The 18,212-nt window shown below is 34.0% G+C and overlaps 1 protein-coding gene across 4 annotated transcripts in view; it reads right to left on the minus strand.

Moving 5' to 3' along the window:
• Positions 1–18,212, minus strand: part of KMT2E (lysine methyltransferase 2E (inactive)) — a 93,658-nt gene that overhangs the window by 17,821 nt on the left and 57,625 nt on the right. For 3 of the 4 annotated variants that reach the window (XM_036892357.2, XM_036892360.2, XM_036892356.2), the window contains 9 exons: positions 17,684–17,742; positions 16,602–16,774; positions 15,889–15,927; positions 10,404–10,634; positions 10,170–10,300; positions 9,029–9,146; positions 7,518–7,627; positions 4,422–4,686; positions 3,374–3,472 (listed from right to left, as the gene is read on the minus strand). In XM_036892357.2, the coding sequence (XP_036748252.2) occupies positions 3,374–3,472; positions 4,422–4,686; positions 7,518–7,627; positions 9,029–9,146; positions 10,170–10,300; positions 10,404–10,634; positions 15,889–15,927; positions 16,602–16,774; positions 17,684–17,742 (1,225 nt within the window). The remainder of the gene's footprint in view (positions 1–3,373; positions 3,473–4,421; positions 4,687–7,517; positions 7,628–9,028; positions 9,147–10,169; positions 10,301–10,403; positions 10,635–15,888; positions 15,928–16,601; positions 16,775–17,683; positions 17,743–18,212) is intronic. The other variant, XM_036892359.2, reaches the window with a different exon arrangement.

Genomic DNA, 18,212 nt, shown 5'->3' on the forward strand with positions numbered 1-18,212 from the left:
AAGCTGGGGGGATTATGCTCTCCAACTTCAAGCTCTACTAATCAAGACAATTTGGTACTGGCACAAGAACAGAGCCATAGATCAATGGAACAGAATAGAGACCCCAGATATAAACCCACACATATATGGCCAATCAATATATGATAAAGGAGCAATGGACAAACAATGGGGGAAATGACAGCCTCTTCAACAACTGGTGTTGGCAAAACTGGACAGCTACATGTAAGAGAATGAAACTGGATCACTGTCTATCTCCATACACAAAAGTAAACTTGAAATGAATCACAGACCTGAATGTAAGTCATGAAACCATAAAACTCTTAGAAGAAAAGATATGCAAAACTCTTGAATATGAACATGAGAAATTTTTTCATGAACATATCTCCTTGAGGAAGGGAAACAAAAGCAAAAATGAACAAGTGGGATGACATCAAGCTAAAAAGCTTCTGTACAGCAAAGGACACCATCAGCAGAACAAAGAGGCATCCTACAGTATGGGAGAAAATATTCATAAATCACATATCTGATAAAGGGTTGACATCCAAAATATATAAAGAGCTCACATGCCTCAATACCCAAAAAGCAAATAACCTGATCAAAAAATGAGCAGAGGATCTGAACAGACACTTCTCCAAAGAAGAAATTCAGATGACCAACAGGCACATGAAAAAATGCTCCACATTGCTAATCATCAGAGAAATGCAAATTAAAACTACAATGAGATGTCATTTCACCCAGTTAGGATGGCCAATATCCAAAAGACAAGCAACAACAAATGCTGGCAAGGATGTGAAGAAAAGGGACCTCCTACACTGCTGGTGGGAATGTGAATGAGTTCAACCATTGTGGAAAGCATTATGGAGGTTCCTCAAAAAACTAAAAATAGAAATACCATTTAACCCAGGAATTCCACTCCTAGGAATTTACCCAAAGAAAACAAGATCTCAGACTCAAAAGACATATGCACTCTTATGTTTATTGCAGCACTATTTACAATAGTCAAGATATGGAAGCGACCTGTTCATCAGCAGATGAATGGATAAAGAAGGTGTGGTACATATACACAATGGAACACCACTATTCAGCCATAAAAAGAAAAGAAATCCTACCATTTGCAACAACATGGATGGAGCTAGAGGGTATTATGCTCAGTGAAATAAGTCAGGCAGAGAAAAGCAAGTACCAAATGATTTCACTCATCTGTGGAGTATAAAAACAAAGCAAAAACTAAAAGAACAAAACAGCAGCAGACTCACAGAACCCAAGAATGGACTAACAGTTACCAAAGGGAAACGGGTTTGGGAGGGAAGGTGGGGAGGGAGGGATAAGGGGATTAAGGGGTATTATGATTAGCACACACAATATAGGAACATAGGGGCACGGGGAAGGAAGTATAGCACAGAGAAGACAAGCAGTGACTCTATAGCATCTTACTATGCTGATGGACAGTGACTGTGATGGGGTATGTGATGGGGACTTGATAATAGGGGGGAATGTAGTAACCACAATGTTGCATGTGAAACATGAGCATTAAGATTGTATATCAAAGATACCTTAAAAAAAAAATAAGATTACAATGACTTGAAGGCTACAGGTGAAGGAGCCAAAGATCTCTTACTATTTCATCTCTTCAAAATACCACACAAATTCTAATCACTGACACCTCAAGTTTTCTACATTTTATTCCTATGAAAAACGCACAAGCCACTGTAGTGGCAGAGAGTAAAATAAATGTGCTAGAATGGATATAAAAATGTGAAGTATTCACCTATATTAATATAGCATACTAACAGGCAAGATCAGGACCAAAATTGGATTCCCAATTAACCCTTTTCCAAGTGAGTTTTTTTGTCTACAAAGTTCTACCACTTTCAAAGTTAGTAAAAGGGTATCTCTATTTTCTTCTGGGATCTGAAAATGAGGGCATTCTAAAGTTCCACTAATGTTGTCAGCATTTATAGAAGGATTTATTTAAAAAGAAGCCCCCTATCACATAAACTTTTGAACAGAATGCAATCTGTGTGAAATTACTGTATGGGCATAAAATGATCTTTCAGTTTGGTTTGTTTTTTAACTTCCTAGTTTTTTCAAAGTGTTTGTTACAGCTCTGAAAGCCATGTATAGAAGTGGTTCCTCCTACCAGGCATGTGCTTACCACAGAAATCGATGATACTCTAAATTGGTTTTCTAAAAGTTCCTGCAGGATTAGTGCAAATATGAGGCTGTGACAACTGTGGAATGAACAAGCAGTACTGAAAATCTAGTAAAAAACAGCCACCAGTCATTTCAGTAGAACAGGTAATTTATATGTAACTGAAACTTGAAAAGGATTCAAGACAATTCCTTCAGATAAAGGAAGAACTTTTTCTTTATAACCAATCTTTTCCAATATTTTTTCCTATATTTTTCTTCTGTCTCTTAACTACCCTGTCCCACTAGAGCAGTTTCTGAAATCCTGAGGCTATGAAACAGTTCTGCATTGCTTTCATGTTTTGATTATCAACAAGGAATCAGTGTTAGAGGAATGATCACCAAGGCAGTAAAACAGACTTACTTTAGGAAGGCCAACAATGACCAAATTATGAAGGTCCTACCCCAAGTATATGACACCTGAGATTCCATGGAATACAGCATGAAAATCACTAAAACAGGAAACAAGGGAACACATAAAGGGGAGTGGGGGAAACTCATACTAAGATCATTAGTTGGTGTGTAAAGTAATTTTCAAATCTTAGGGCAATACTCTCTTACCTAATTACTAGAAACACCATAACACTTTTCTTAACTGGCATAAACATTGATTGCTAAATTAGCATGGATTTTTGAGAAAATATCTTGTCCCAGTTTTTATACAGATATTTGCAAATAAATAGCCCAAGGAATATAAAACTAAACCTATTTTAATGAAAACCTTATTTTATGATACCAATATGAGATACAGAAATAGTAGCTACCAGTGGGTTTTTTTTTTTTGCGTAAGCCATTTATTTGGTGTTACGACTTAAAATAACATTTGTTTTACATTAAATTATGAAGAGAAAGGATACATTTAGCTAATCAAAGACATCTTGAACAGTAATTCCAGCATGAAAATTTATTAGTAGTTCTCAGCTTCAAAAATGTTTAAAGATTATTTCTTAAATGTCATACATTCTAAAATGTCTAATGAACATAGTAAAAACAGAAAAGATTAGTGGAAATTACTTGAATGGCAATGACAAAGCCAAACAGAAATGCTCAGTGGCACACATGTTTGCTAATTTCAAAGAACAGTGTAAGAGCCTTCTTAAAGGCAATAACCATTACTATGGGAAAAGCAGCTGTCACAAACGCCAAGAGACAGCATGAAGTAGCTACTGACTTTCCAACTTACCATCTTCCTTTTCCTTTCTGCAATCTGCTCCTCTGATTCCATTTCTACTTCATTGCTAATGGGAGTTTTTTCTTCTATATCATCAATAAAATCTGGTTCCTGAAAGATCGAAATGACTGCTTTAGAAACTACTACTCCATCTACAAACTAGGGACTTACTGAACTAGTTTAAATGTCTTTCAATCACAACTAGTTCACCATATAAAAATTATAAGCCTACTTAAATCTGTTTCAGAAGTTGAAAACCGGTTTCCTAATTCAAGAAACTGCAAAATCATTCAATCAAATAATTTTGCTTTTTAAAGTTCTAATCAATAATTTTCTTATCAATAGATCCTACAGGTCAAATAAGATAGCATACTTTTCTGTTCAAATTCTTCTCAAAACATAAATTTTTTCACAAAACCCAATGCTTACAGATACCAAGTGGTCAATAAATGTTTGATTTAAAACTTACGGGGATTATTCCTACAAGATACTAGAGATGAGTAAGACCTTAATTTTGACATTTAAATGGTCCCTAACTTATATGTTCTTAAGAGAATTTTCTCTCAAAAATCTTATCTGAATTTGGGTAAATGTAGTAACCACACTGTTTTTTCATGTGAAACCTTCAAAAGAGTATATATCAATCATACCTTAATACAAAAAATATCTGTCACCCTTGTAGAACTGATTTAATTATGTCCCAAATATTAAAGGAAACTTTAATGGATCAAGATTTTTAATAAGAACAGTTATTATGAACATAAGGACAGTACCATCTGGAAGAATTTTTTAAATTAACCAGTCTTAGAAAAATCTTGTATTCAGTTCTGCAAGGATGTGCTAGCTGAGTTAGTTCTTAATAATTTAACATATATTGTACACATTCTAGCAAAATCTGTACTTTATGTTTGTAAGTACGTCATTAAATAACAGAATGGACTTAAAACTTTTAAACCATTTTACACCATTTACAACCAGCAAAAAAAAAGGGGTTAAAATATGACTAATTGTTTTCCTTTGTTAACTAGTCATTGGGAATCAGTACAGCACAGTTTGATACCTGATTATTTGATACTGATAGTCTCAGTGGAGAAAGCTTTCTTTGTTTAGCTTCTGGGCTCTTCATTTTGTTGGCTGTTCCTTCACAATCTAAAGTAATATTCTGATTTTGTGTATCCTTTTCTTTTGAAATATCCTTTTCTTTTTTTCCTTTTTTCCTTCTGGTCTCATAACCACTATTGATGTTTTCCGTGGATTCAGAGCTACGTTTTAGAACAGGGCACTCTGGATTTTCTTTGAGGCATGCACAGTCCACCTTGTACTTACTGAAAGACAGCCAGTTACAGATTTTTTCAAAATATGAAACAAACCATAAATTTTCTAATCCACTTTAAGCTGCAACTCCACAAAACAGTATTCTATCAGTAATTACATGTAATCCTTATTTTTCACTAATTTGCATTCCTGGTAGCTATCACAAAGGAAATTTCATTTTCTTATATAACAAAGTAATAATTAGAAGTTCATTTCTGACCAGAGACTGGGCCTTCAATCATAAAGATAACTAGTAATGGATTATAGAATGGAAAAGAAAAAAAAGAAACAATAAATTAAGACTGAGTCTTTTTAAGTAAAATGATGCTGTGGCTTCTTAAGTAAGGCAAAAAAAAAAAATTCAACTTTCCCAGAGTGTTATAAGGTATATATATACAGAATATGATAAAATACTAGCCTTAAATTTGACCTAAGTTAAAAATGTTAGGTATAATAAATACCAAACCTTAACTATGTGTCTTATACTTTAAGGAATGATTTCAATAACCAAATTTCTTTAAAAAGCTACCTTGAGAAAATGCTAAGTTATGCTTTCATTGCACTCTCTCATCTTCACAGTAGGGATAATTAATACTCCCACTTTACAGAAGAGACTGAAGCTCAGAGAAGGTTATCTTGTCCAAAGTCACACGGTTAATAACTGGGAGGGACAGCATTCAAATATAGGTCTATGTGAGTCCAAAGCCCACACTTCTCATCTTTAATTTCTTAACTCTCTGCCGTCTTGGTAAAACCACCAAGGTTTAGTTCATTCATCTCTACAATACAGGCTAAGTATCCAAACCCAAGTTAATAATAAAAGCGTCCCATTTTGTATGTTTTTAAGTAGTTTAATGTTTGTTCACAGTAACAATAATGTACCTTTCCAAGTTTCTAATAATCCTCATTTATTTTCAACAGTGGTAGAAAGGTACAAGTCAACTGCCTAATTCTGTGAATCAGGTAGAACTCCAGCATTTATGGTTTACCCCCTATCTCCCCAAATCATGTATTAATAGAAAAGTAGCTTGAAACTCTTCCTAGATGTTTTCTTTGATTTTAGGATAACAGAACTACAAATAATACTGATGGCAACAACTAGTGTTTACAAAGGACTTACTTTGTGCCAGGAACAGTTTTAAACACTTTTCATGAGCTAACTCATTCATTCTTCAAAACATTCCTGTTAGCTGAGTGTTATTATTGTTATTTATGAAGTAATGAGGCACAAAGCAATGAGGAAAGTTGTCCAAGATAACACAGCTAATAATAAGGACCATGCCAGCATTTGATGCCAGTCAGATTACGAAAAGCTCATATTCTTAAACACTATGGGACAGCCTTTCAAAGCAAGGAGCAAAGAGCTATTATGCTAAATTTTCTACCTTCTGGGAGAGAAAGGGCTAAAAAGGAAAGGCTTAAGTTGTCATGATAAATCTGACTCCAGAAATCAAGTAGGGATGCATACTGAAGGAAGGAGGATTTCACGACAGAAAACATGATGGACATTAAAAACTTTAGCATTTAAAAAAGACCACAGAAAATTTAAAAAGTAAAAAAAGAATGAATTGAAATGCTTATAATCCAAAAGACTTCAGAGTATATAAAGAAACAGCCCCACCCCCCTAGCCCCCCAAAAAATCAGTAAGATAAAGACTACTCAGCAGAAAAATGGACATGATTATTAAGGCAATTCATAAGAGAGGAAATCTAAATGATGAACACATAAAAAGACCCTTGGGCTCATAAAATAAGGAAAACGGTAATTAAAAATATAAAAAAGATACCGATTCACATTGATAAGCATCAATTTTTAAAGCTGTAAAGAAATAGAGCAAGGAAGGAAAGCTGTGAGAATATAAACTGGTCATTCACCCATGTCTGGTAAAAACTGAGGCTGTGCACACTCTACAACCCAGCACTTCCACTCCTTGGTCCTGCTCATGAAGAGAACACATGTGCAGTCAGGTTCAAAAAGCCACAGGAACATTTTTTGTAAATCTGTAAGTTCACCCATAGGAATAGATAAATGCCATCAGCAGTGAAAACTAACTAGAGCTACACAGAACAAAACTGAATCTCACAAGAGTAATGAATGAGAAAAGATGACTGCAAAATAATACAAATTATAATTCACATAAAAATTTAAAATATATAAAATATTAGATACTATTTAGGGACATATACATATCTAGTACAAGTGTTAATGCAACAAATTAAAGATGGCAGTTATCTCTGGCAAAGAGGGAAGAAGATACAATCTGGCTATTTAACATGAGGGACTTCAATGCATAATGTTTTATTTCTTGGTTTGGGAAGTAGGAACATGGGATACTTTTGTATTACAGTTTTCACATTAAATTATAAAAAATTTAAATTGAAGATTCTATACTCAGAATAAATTTTTTCCCCTTGTGTTTCAAAACAATAGTTCTCAGAGTTTCCTTTAAAAATCTCCTTTCAGTCAAACTAACCCTGTCAATTTATACTGCAAAGAAAATCTGGCACAATTTCTTTTGTTCTGAGAGGCAAAAAGTGAAATTATCAAATTGTACCTCCTAAAAGTACAAGAAAAGAAGGAAAAATTCTCACATAAACAAGGTCAGTGTTGTATAGCTGAATTAGGATTACTAAATATAATTACTATAAGCACTTACATCACAATGAAGTTTGGAGAAAGAACTAAGCAACAATGGTGTAATAGAAGCTGATACCAAAATACTTGCTTTCAAGTACTTTTAATCACCTCATAATTAAAAAAGCAATAACAATATCAAAATTATTAGGACAGTACAGAAGTATTTCAAAACAAGAAATAATCATATTGACAGCTTAAACTTACCAATTCCCATAATCAAAATCAAAGGCAATAGTAATTTCAGTTCCCTTTGGAATACTGTGTATAGAGTAAATGTAAAGATGTATGGTTCCATCTTCAATTTCATGCCTCACCTGTTAGTCAAAAAAAATACTTTATATAACTATAAATTATTTTCTGCTTTTAGAAGCATCCTGCAATTTTGAAAACTATCCAAAGGAATTCACAAATACAACATGGAAAACGTGCCATTAATTACAAGATTTATAATGATCAATCAGGGGGTATGAACTACAAAGGAGGTACACCAATGCAAGCTTGATGTAAGCTCTACAGTCTACCTAAAAAGAGAATACTGTATTTCATCAATTCTGATGCCTATTTTCTCCCCTTTCTAAATCTCTGAAATTCAGTTTTATAAGTGATGGCGTCTTTGATTTGATGAAATGCAGTAATGGTACAGTTAACGCTGTAGGACACTTTCTAGGATAGACACTGTTCAGGTACTTCAATGTGTCACCTTCTTTAGTCCTCCTAACACTTTTTATAGATAAAACTGAAGCACAGACAAGGTTACAAAGCTAGTAAGTCAAAGAGAAGACATGAATCTAGTAAAGTATGGCTTCAAAACCTATACTCTAAAATTTTTTTTATTAAAGTATAGGGGACATATTATATTAGTTCAGGAGTATAACAGTGACTTGACCCTTACATATATTACAAAATGCTCACCACAGTAAGTGTAGTTACTGCCATCATTATCAATTTACTACAACATTATTGACTATATCCCTTGTGCTGTACTTTTCATCCCCATGACTAGTTTATTTTTATAACTGGAAGTTTGTACCTTTTGATCCCCTTAATCTATTTCACTTATTCCTCCATCCTCATTCCCCTCTGCAACTACCAGTTTGTTCTCTGTATTTGAGTCTCTTTCTGCATTGTTTGTTCCTTTGTTTGTTTGCAAAACCTACACTCTTAACTGTAACACTGTATGACTGTAAAATTTAAAACATGAATTTTGGCATGTAGGAAGAACAGATCAGAAATATTATTTTATATTCCACACTAAGACATTTATACTAGAACGTATCGACTATAGCTTTCAACTTTGTCATCTTATCTTGATAAAATCAGAGCTTATAGTTGACCCTTGAACAACATGGGTTTGAATTGTGCAGGTTCACTTATACGCTGATTTTTTTCGGATAAATACAGTATAGTACTGTAAATGTATTTTCTCTTTTCTCTACCTTTATTATAAGAATACAGTATATATGTTTATCAACTGTTACCATAAGGCTTCCAGTCAACAATCGGCTATTGGTTAATTTTGGGTGGGGCGGGAGTCAAAAGTTATACATAGATTTTTGACTGTGCAGAGGATTGGCACCCATAACCTCCACATTGTTCAAGGGTCAACTGTATTTGATCCATAAGCAGGGCTTCTAGAATAAACAGAGGTCCAATATTTCTTCTTACAAGAAACATCACAATTTCTTCAATGTGCAAAGTAATTTCTATAAGCTTACCTCTGCATTGGGTGTACAAGAACGCCTGATGAAACGAGCCTCATTCCCAAAAGTCCTTGCATCAACACACATTTCCAGCCCATGAAATTTAGAATAGAATAAAACAAAAGGGTATGGTCTACAAAGAAAGAAATGCATTATAAAGTATTAACATTTTGAGTTTAATCAACTTCTAAAAGACTCACAACTAAGTGAAGCCAAGCTTTGAACACAGGCAATCTGAAATCAAAACCAATTCTTAACCACTAGGCTAGTTCATGCTAGTAAGATTTTTACCTGCAACCTTGCCTACATCAAACATAATTAATTGAAGGTATAATTATTCAAATTTACAAAGAAAGATAAAAAGGGAGTAACTACTAATTTTACTGAGGGTTCATAATTGGATGCCTTTAAAGACCCTATATCTCCTGCATTTAAGTGTTTGATTTATAGCACTGCTTCAGGTCAAATCTGCTATATACAAGGGAAGGATTCTTGTATATCTTTTGTATCTTAAGTAAAAACTCAAGTTATGAACAAGTTAACAATTATGGTATATAGATTGAGCATGTTATCTCCCTAGAGATACAAACATACCTCAGAGAAGCAATGGATCACATCAATTCCTCCCTGCCAAAATCACAAATAGAAGAGGCCTCCAAAGCCATTCCAGAACTAAGAAAGTGGGAGTTGAAAGTGATGGCAAATGTAAGACCAACTCTAAGATCCTCTAGAGGAGTTTTGCCTGCGGTCACCAATGGTCTTTTCAGGTTCTAGCAATTACGTGACAAGGAATTAGGAAAGGTCCTGGACACAAAGGGTTCCTTATAGTCTCAGGTAATCAAAGTTTTGAATTAACATCCACCTATATTGCTGCAGTTTATCTTTGAAGTAAATTGTTTTAGGACTGTCAGCAAGACAGAGATGGGTAAGAGACTGAGGGATATATCTGCATTTTTTATGTTGTATCTTATTATAATTCAGAAGTTACTGTTGAAACTACAAATTCAACAGTAGTTACTACTGTTCAACTACACTACAGTTTTTAATATTAAAACGATCACTTAGGAAAACAAAATACTATAAATACAGCATCTTTGATCCAAAAATTCAATACTTAACTACAGAAAACTAACATGGGAAAATAAATTAATATTACCTCTTAAAGAAATATCCATTTGCTTCAAACTGCTCTCTTAGCATAAACTTTCCTCTGTATTCAATGATAAGTGCATCAGGAGGCAGATCTTTTGCAGATTTCAGAATTTTTTTATTTTTTTGTATATGGCTCTAAAATCAGAGAAATGTTGACATTAATTAAGCCTGACTGCTTTCAGTCTAAGATACACAGTAGAAAAGGTTTTTGTTTTATAATTTTTTGGCAAATATTTACCTCTACAGGAGGTTTGAAGAGCAAATTGTTGGTGCTCAACTCTGATTTATTTATCTCTTTTTTGTCATTTCCATTGCCTAATCTCAGAGCTATTCTTTGTGCCTCCCTCTGAACACCCTCACTATACTGGTTATTATTTGCCTCTTCATATCGATCCATCCATGCTTTGATTTTTGTCTCCCATCCAAAATTCGAACCATCAGATGAAGGATCAATCTCTGGAGCTGAACCCTAAAATAACAGCAAACTAAGTATTAATATCTGGACTTAGAGTTACTTATACACACACAAATAACAATTTATATAAAAGAACACAACACAAACTAGAAATAATGTTGGGCTTTCCAAGTAGATCCTAGTGAAAAGAATATCACAAATGAGCAGCCTAGTACATTTTCAGACTGTGTATCAGATAAATGAGCTGGAAGAGTAAAGGAAGCCAAATTAAGTTGGAATAGCAGAAATTAAAACTTCACAATCAGTGTAGCCAAATGGAAGTAATCAATAAAATTGCAAATACTCAAAATTTTAGAGTCATCGCCAGCTAATGGTTAAAAAAGGGCATATGAGATTTTTTTATTTTAGAGACTGCCAATATCTACTCTGTGCTCCTAGTTCTTATATAATATAACAACTTCAACATGTTTTATATCAAAAATATACTTTGGTGTCTTAATTTAGTCTAATTCTAAGATCTATAATCAATTGTCCACATGATAAATCTGACATGAGTATAAATGTCTCACACAATGTCAAATGACCCAAAAGTTCATAGCCTAAATTCATGGGTCATAATGAGGGCAAAGTCCTCAGGCTTAAGTGCTTCCTCCTCCTTTATACCCCTTTTAAAATCTGTAAGAATGCTAAATGCCAAGTAGTAAAAAGTTACCACCTCTCTTCTTCTTTTTAAATTGTAGTTGACATATACAATCTTATATTAGTTCCAGGTATACAACACAGTGGTTCAACAGTTATCATATTATTAAATCCTCACCACCACTAGTGCAGACACTATCTGTCAATATAGAAAGTTGTTAACAGAATCATTGACTATATTCTCCATGCTGTACTTCCATCCTTGTGACCAACTTATGTTATGATTAAGAATTTTTGTGCCCCTTTATCCCACTCACTCTCCCCACCCACCCACCCCAACATCTCCCCCATGGTAACCACTAGTTACTTCTGAGTGTCTATGAGTCTACTGCCATTTTATTCATTTTGTTTTGTGTTTAGATTCCTATGGTGAAATCATATGGTGTTTGTCTGCCTGGCTTATTTTATTTAGCACAGTAACCTCTAGGTCCATCCATGTTGTCACAAATGGCAGGATTTCCTTTTTATGGCTGAATAATATTCCACTGTGTATATGCATTACTTACTCTTTATCCATTCACTATTCATGGACACTTTGGTTACTTCCATATGTTGTACTGTAAATAATGCAGTGGTAAACACATGGGTGCAAGTATCTTTTCGAATCAGGGATTTTGTTTTCAGGTACATTCCTAGAAGTGGAGTTACTGGGTCATATGGTATTTCTATTTTTAGTTTTTTGAGGAACCTCCATACTGCTTTCCACAGTGGTTGCACCAACTGACATTCCCACCAACAGTGTAGGAAGGTTCCCATTTCTCCACATCCTCACCAGCATTTGTTATTTCTTATCTTTTTAGATAGTGGCCATTCTAGAACTGATGTGAGGTGATATCTCACTGTGGTTTTGATTTGCACTTCCCTGATAGCAATATGGAACATCTTCTGATGTGCCTATCGGCCACACCACCTCTCTTCTTAATAACTTATGAAATGAAAAGGGAGCCCTTTTCTCACTGGAATACAGTTCATAGAAAGGCATAATTACCACACATTTTAAAAAGTTATTAAAACCTGGACTCCCACAATTAATCCTTATTTACAGTTGGGAAGAAAATCAATTAACACAGATAAGAACAACACATATTGTATTTTATTGTTAGTATAATTCAAATTTATAATGGATTTAACATATGAGAGAGATTTCAATTTAGTTGCAAATGCTGTTCATCAGTTTCTTTCTATAATACTGAATACCTCAGAAACAGATTTCTCTAATATGTATAACCTGTGCAATTTTAAACTCTCATATATTATTTCATGAAGATCCTTATAAATCCTGTTAGACATGAACATGTGTACAGTGACAATAAATTTACCATCAGTTTACCTTCCATGTAAGTAACTCATTTTTATTACAAAAAGTTATCATTCTTTTCTACAATGAGAAAAACTATGTTAAGTTGCTCAACTATTTGATAGGGGTAGGTGAGTATTACCAATTGATACTTTATATGTCATATTATACATCATAATGACCACTTGATAAAGAAAAGATTTTTACATGAAATTCTACATATTAAGGCTTTCCTCAGCTTTATTAAAGAATATCCAATTTTTACATTTTTCTTTCTTTTTGGTCTGCCTCCCCCCCCCCCGACTACTCTCCTAACCTGGTATGTATTTAATATTTCTCTTCTATATCTCTTGAGCCTTATAAATACCATAGAATTATTTACTGGAAGAGTAGTATCTTAAGGAGATAGCTTCAGGTTAATGAAAAGATATTTTTAAGATGCACAAAGCATTTTTAAATTTTACTTCCTAATGGAAACTCATCCCATGCTCTTGGCTAGGATGAATTAATATTGTCAAAATGGCCATCCTGCCCAAAGCAATATACAGATTTGATGCAATCCCTATCAAATTACCAACAAATTCTTCAACGAACTAGAACAAATAGTTCAAAAATTCATATGGAAACACCAAAGACCCCGAATAGCCAAAGCAATCCTGAGAAGGAAGAATAAAGTGGGGGGGGGGGGGATCTCGCTCCCCAACTTCAAGCTCTACTACAAAGCCACAGTAATCAAGACAGTTTGGTACTGGCACAAGAACAGAGCCACAGACCAGTGGAACAGAATAGAGACCCCAGATATTAACCCAAACATATATGGTCAATTAATATATGATAAAGGAGCCATGGACATACAATGGGGAAATGACAGTCTCTTCAACAGATGGTGCTGGCAAAACTGGACAGCTACATGTAAGAGAATGAAACTGGATCACTGTCTAACCCCGTACACAAAAGTAAATTAGAAATGGATCAAAGACCTGAATGTAAGTCATGAAACCATAAAACTCTTAGAAAAAAACATAGGCAAAAATCTCTTGGACATAAACATGAGCGACTTCTTCATGAACATATCTCCCTGGGCAAGGGAAACAAAAGCAAAAATGAAGAAGTGGGACTATATCAAGCTGAAAAGCTTCTGTACAGCAAAGGACACCATCAATAAAACAAAAAGGTACCCTACAGTATGGGAGAATATATTCATAAATGACAGATCCGATAAAGGGTTGACATCCAAAATATATAAAGAGCTCATGCACCTCAACAAACAAAAAGCAAATAACCCAATTAAAAAATGGGCAGAGGAACTGAACAGACAGTTCTCCAAAGAAGAAATTCAGATAGCCAACAGACACATGAAAAGATGCTCCACATCGCTTGTCATCAGAGAAATGCAAATTAAAATCACATTGAGATATCACCTCACACCAGTAAGGATCACCACCATCCAAAAGACAAACAACAAATGTTGGCGAGGTTGTGGAGAAAGAGGAACCCTCCTACACTGCTGGTGGGAATGCAAATTAGTTCAACCATTGTAGAAAGCAGTATGGAGGTTCCTCTAAAAGCTCAGAATAGAAATACCATTTGACCCAGGAATTCCACTCCTAGGAATTTACCCTAAGAATGCAGCACTCCAGTTTGAAAAGTACAGATGCACCCCTATGTTTACCGCAGCACTATTTACAATAGCCAAGAAATGGAAGCAACCTAAGTGTCCATCAATAGATGAATGGAAAGAAGATGTACATATACACAATGGAATATTATTCAGCCATAAGAAGGAAACAAATCCTATCATTTGCAACAACATGGATGGAGCTAGAGGGTATTATGCTCAGTGAAATAAGCCAGGCGGAGAAAGACAAGTACCAAATGATTTCACTCATATGAGGAGTATAAGAACAAAAAACTGAAGGAACAAAACAGCAGCAGAATCACAGAATCCAAGAATGGAGTAACGGTTACCAAAGGGAAAGGGACTGGGCAGGAGGGGTGGGAAGGGAGGGATAAGGGCAGGGAAAAAGAAAGGGGGCATTACGATTAGCATGTATAATGTGGGGGGGGGGCATAGGGAGGGATGTGCAATACAGAGAAGACAAGTAGTGATTCTACAGCATCTGATGGACAGTGACTGTAATGGGGTTTGTGGGGTTTGTCGGGGGGGACTTGGTGAAGGGGGGAGTCTAGTAATCATAATGTTCTTCATGTAATTGTAGATTAATGATAATTAAAAAAAAAGAAAAAAAATTTTACCTCCTTAGTCACTTATCTATGTAATAAAGAAAAGTATCTCAGTTAAGTAAAAGATGTTCGTTCCTCAATAAGCCTGCTATTGAAGTGATTAAATACATTGGGAAGAAAAAGAACCTGCTGAAGTATCAATAGTTCCAACAGCTTAATTCCAAACTTTTTCAGGCTTTTTAATTTTTTGTCAGAGAAAATTCCATAAATCCAAGTTTAACATAGTAAATATAAAATCCCCAACTTTAACATAAGAATACTTCATGAAACTCTGGGCTTGCAGTATGTTGAGTGACACCATGTATTGATATTCTTGAAAGAGAATTATAAAACTATGCAAGGATCATCAATGGACAGCTATTTAATTATTTTTTTCCCAGGAATGTGGAATAATGATAATTATTATGCTTTATATACTCTGGGGACAACAGACTAGAACATGCTCCCCACATCCTATTTTAATATCTGACAACCTGAGAATCCCATTGTCCTTTATCACCTAACCTAGAAAGCTCTAGTAACACTGTATAGCTGATCTGTGTGATCCAGTAAAAAAGCTACCTTTTGGGGAAAGACAGAGCTGAGGAGCCTGGCTTTTCTCAGTAATCACGGCATCTACAAAATTGAGGATATACTCTAATTCACAGTACAGGTGATCCATTTGTACTTATGCAGTGGATCTATGGTGATTTTATATATTTTTTAACAACCACTTGACTAAATCTCTCCCTACTATGCTAAGAGTAAATTTTCAAATTCCAAACTATGAGTTTGTATTCCTATGTCTAGCATACCACTACAAGGTGGAACTGGAGGCATGAAACACAATGATAACTGAAATTTAATAACCCCAAATTAGAAACTGCTTATATACCTCCTCCGCTTGCTTATGTTTTAACAGTGTTAATAAACTCCAAGAGTGGTAAATTAATCCAATTATAATTGTCGAATGCTGCCACCTCTGGTAAAGATAAGAAGCAATGAAATGACATTATGGACAAGCAATCACTTAGGAAACTCATGAATAACTGACAATTGACAATAAGGGCTTAAATTTAATGTATTTACCTTAACTCTTGATGATTTCCTAGATCCTTCACGAAAGGCCTGAAACAAAATGGAATTCTGAGTTTGTCTTTTAAAACTGGATATAACTAACATTTAAACATCAATCAGTTCACTGAAGCTTTTTACTGAAGTCTCATAATAATTAAATGTTTAGATATAACCAATATTACCAGAACTAAGGGAGTATTTAAGTAAATAAAGTCATCTATTAGTGTACTATTCTACTATTAAATAGAATGCAGACTATGTAAGAATATGAAAATATGAATAACGCAAAATGGATTGAAGCAGAAAAGAGGATAAACTTAGAGAAATTAGCGATAAGAAGACGTTACTGCACTACTATGAGGTAATGAAAGTTTACAATGGGTTTGCAGAAGAAAAGGGAAGAAAAAATAATACATTGAAGAGACATTCCAAAGAAAAAATCAACAGTACTTTTGAGAATAAATCCGAATGTTAAAGACTAAAGATGACTTAATAGATTTTTGAGCCTACATAATGACTGTGCTGCTGAAACAAAAAAAGAATTTGAAGGATGGCCAAAGAAGAACGTTTGGTTTGGAGAGAAAACACAGGAATGTTTAATTAAGCTTATATTCTGCCACCTTTTCTAGCTAAAATCCATCACTCTCCTGTCTTTCCTGTAAAATTTATTAGCTCCCACCACTTCTTCCTACCTATGCATTAAAAAGAAAAAAGGAAATACTTACTTTTTTACATTTTGAAATGTTTTGTTCTTTCTCCCCACTTTTTTTCCTTCTTTTATCATTAACCTTGGAAACTCTTGAAGCAGTTAAAGTAATTGATGTTGGAGTATGCTGAAATGCAGTATATAATTCCACAGGGACCTCATCACCACTCTCAGTTGCACTGGTATCACCATCTTCAAAAGCAAAATAAAAATAATTGCACATTTAATACTCTATTTCAAACAATAATCCAGCATTCCACATGACAAGCTATTCTAGCTCCATCTTTCTTGAAGATTAAACACTTTTTTTCATTTCCTCACTTATCTCACTCATAGTAAGATAAACAAGTATAATTTCTCATATATTATTTAGCTATATAGGTCTAATGACACAGGTAGTATGACTGTGTAAAACAAGAACTTACATATATTGCCAATGGAAATCCAAAATTACCTATGAAGGGGAATTTAGCCATATGAAGCAAAATTCTGTATGTACTTACCCTTTCATTCAGCAATCCCATTTCTAGGGATTTATCCAAAGATAAAATGGCAAAAGTAAAAAAAAGGCTTATTCAAGGAGGTTTCATTGAAGGTACTTTTTGTAATAACAAAACAAAACAAAAAATACTGGAAACCCAAATGCCGTCAAACAGGAATAGTTCAAAAAACTATGATCACTCAAAACCAGTTGTATTTGGTATCAACATGTTTTAACCCAATATGAAAGTTGTAGCATATGTTAGAATACTTCTAAGTTCTGTTCCTAAAAATAAACTACTACTCCACATGATGAACTAATGGTTCGCCATCTTTCTGAAGAGCAAACATTCTTTAAACCAGTAGGTTACCTAAATGCAGAAAAATACGGATGATTTAAAATTTTTATTTACTTTTTTCTAGTTTCCATATTTCCTAAAATAAATACATTCCTATTTTATAATCTGTAAAAAACAGTATTTAAAATCTATACTTGAGATTATAAATTATATATACAATCAACATCCATCAGTAAGGTGTTTATATCTGACTAAAAACATGCAGGCCACTTATTCTCTCAATCACATTAATTTTAATTTAGTAAAGATCCTTTTCACCCACCTGACATATTTTCCCTTTTCCGGCGTTGTAGTAGCACCGCCCTCTCTTTATCCAAACTCCTACATTAAAACATTAACATGATCATATATCAAACAGCCATAACTTCAGATATAAAGAGATCTGTTTTAAATGTGATAAACTTTACAACTGCTCTAATGTTCTTACTGAAAAACCAACAGTATAAAATATATGCACTACTGCTTGCCTTAAATTTAGATTTTATCTAGCATAATTAGCAGTAGATGCCAGTTAATGACTATTGCACTATTTAAGAAAATAATTTTTTACCTAAGAAACTGGTATATTTGTTTTTCAAATCAAGTATTTAAAGCAAGAAGTCTGGGGAAAAATAATGTTAATAATGTATTTAAAAATCACAAATTAGATTTCTTAAAATAAATGTACAACATTGAATTAGAATCTATTTGCATTATAACCACTTGTCTAAAATTATTTCCACTTTTGAAATAATAAACACTAAACATTTAATATTTAAGCAAAATCTTCTGCTAACCTCCCCTAGCCTCCA

The sequence above is a fragment of the Manis pentadactyla genome, chromosome 7, assembly GCF_030020395.1.
Source record: "Manis pentadactyla isolate mManPen7 chromosome 7, mManPen7.hap1, whole genome shotgun sequence".
Taxonomy (NCBI): Eukaryota; Metazoa; Chordata; class Mammalia; order Pholidota; family Manidae; genus Manis; species Manis pentadactyla.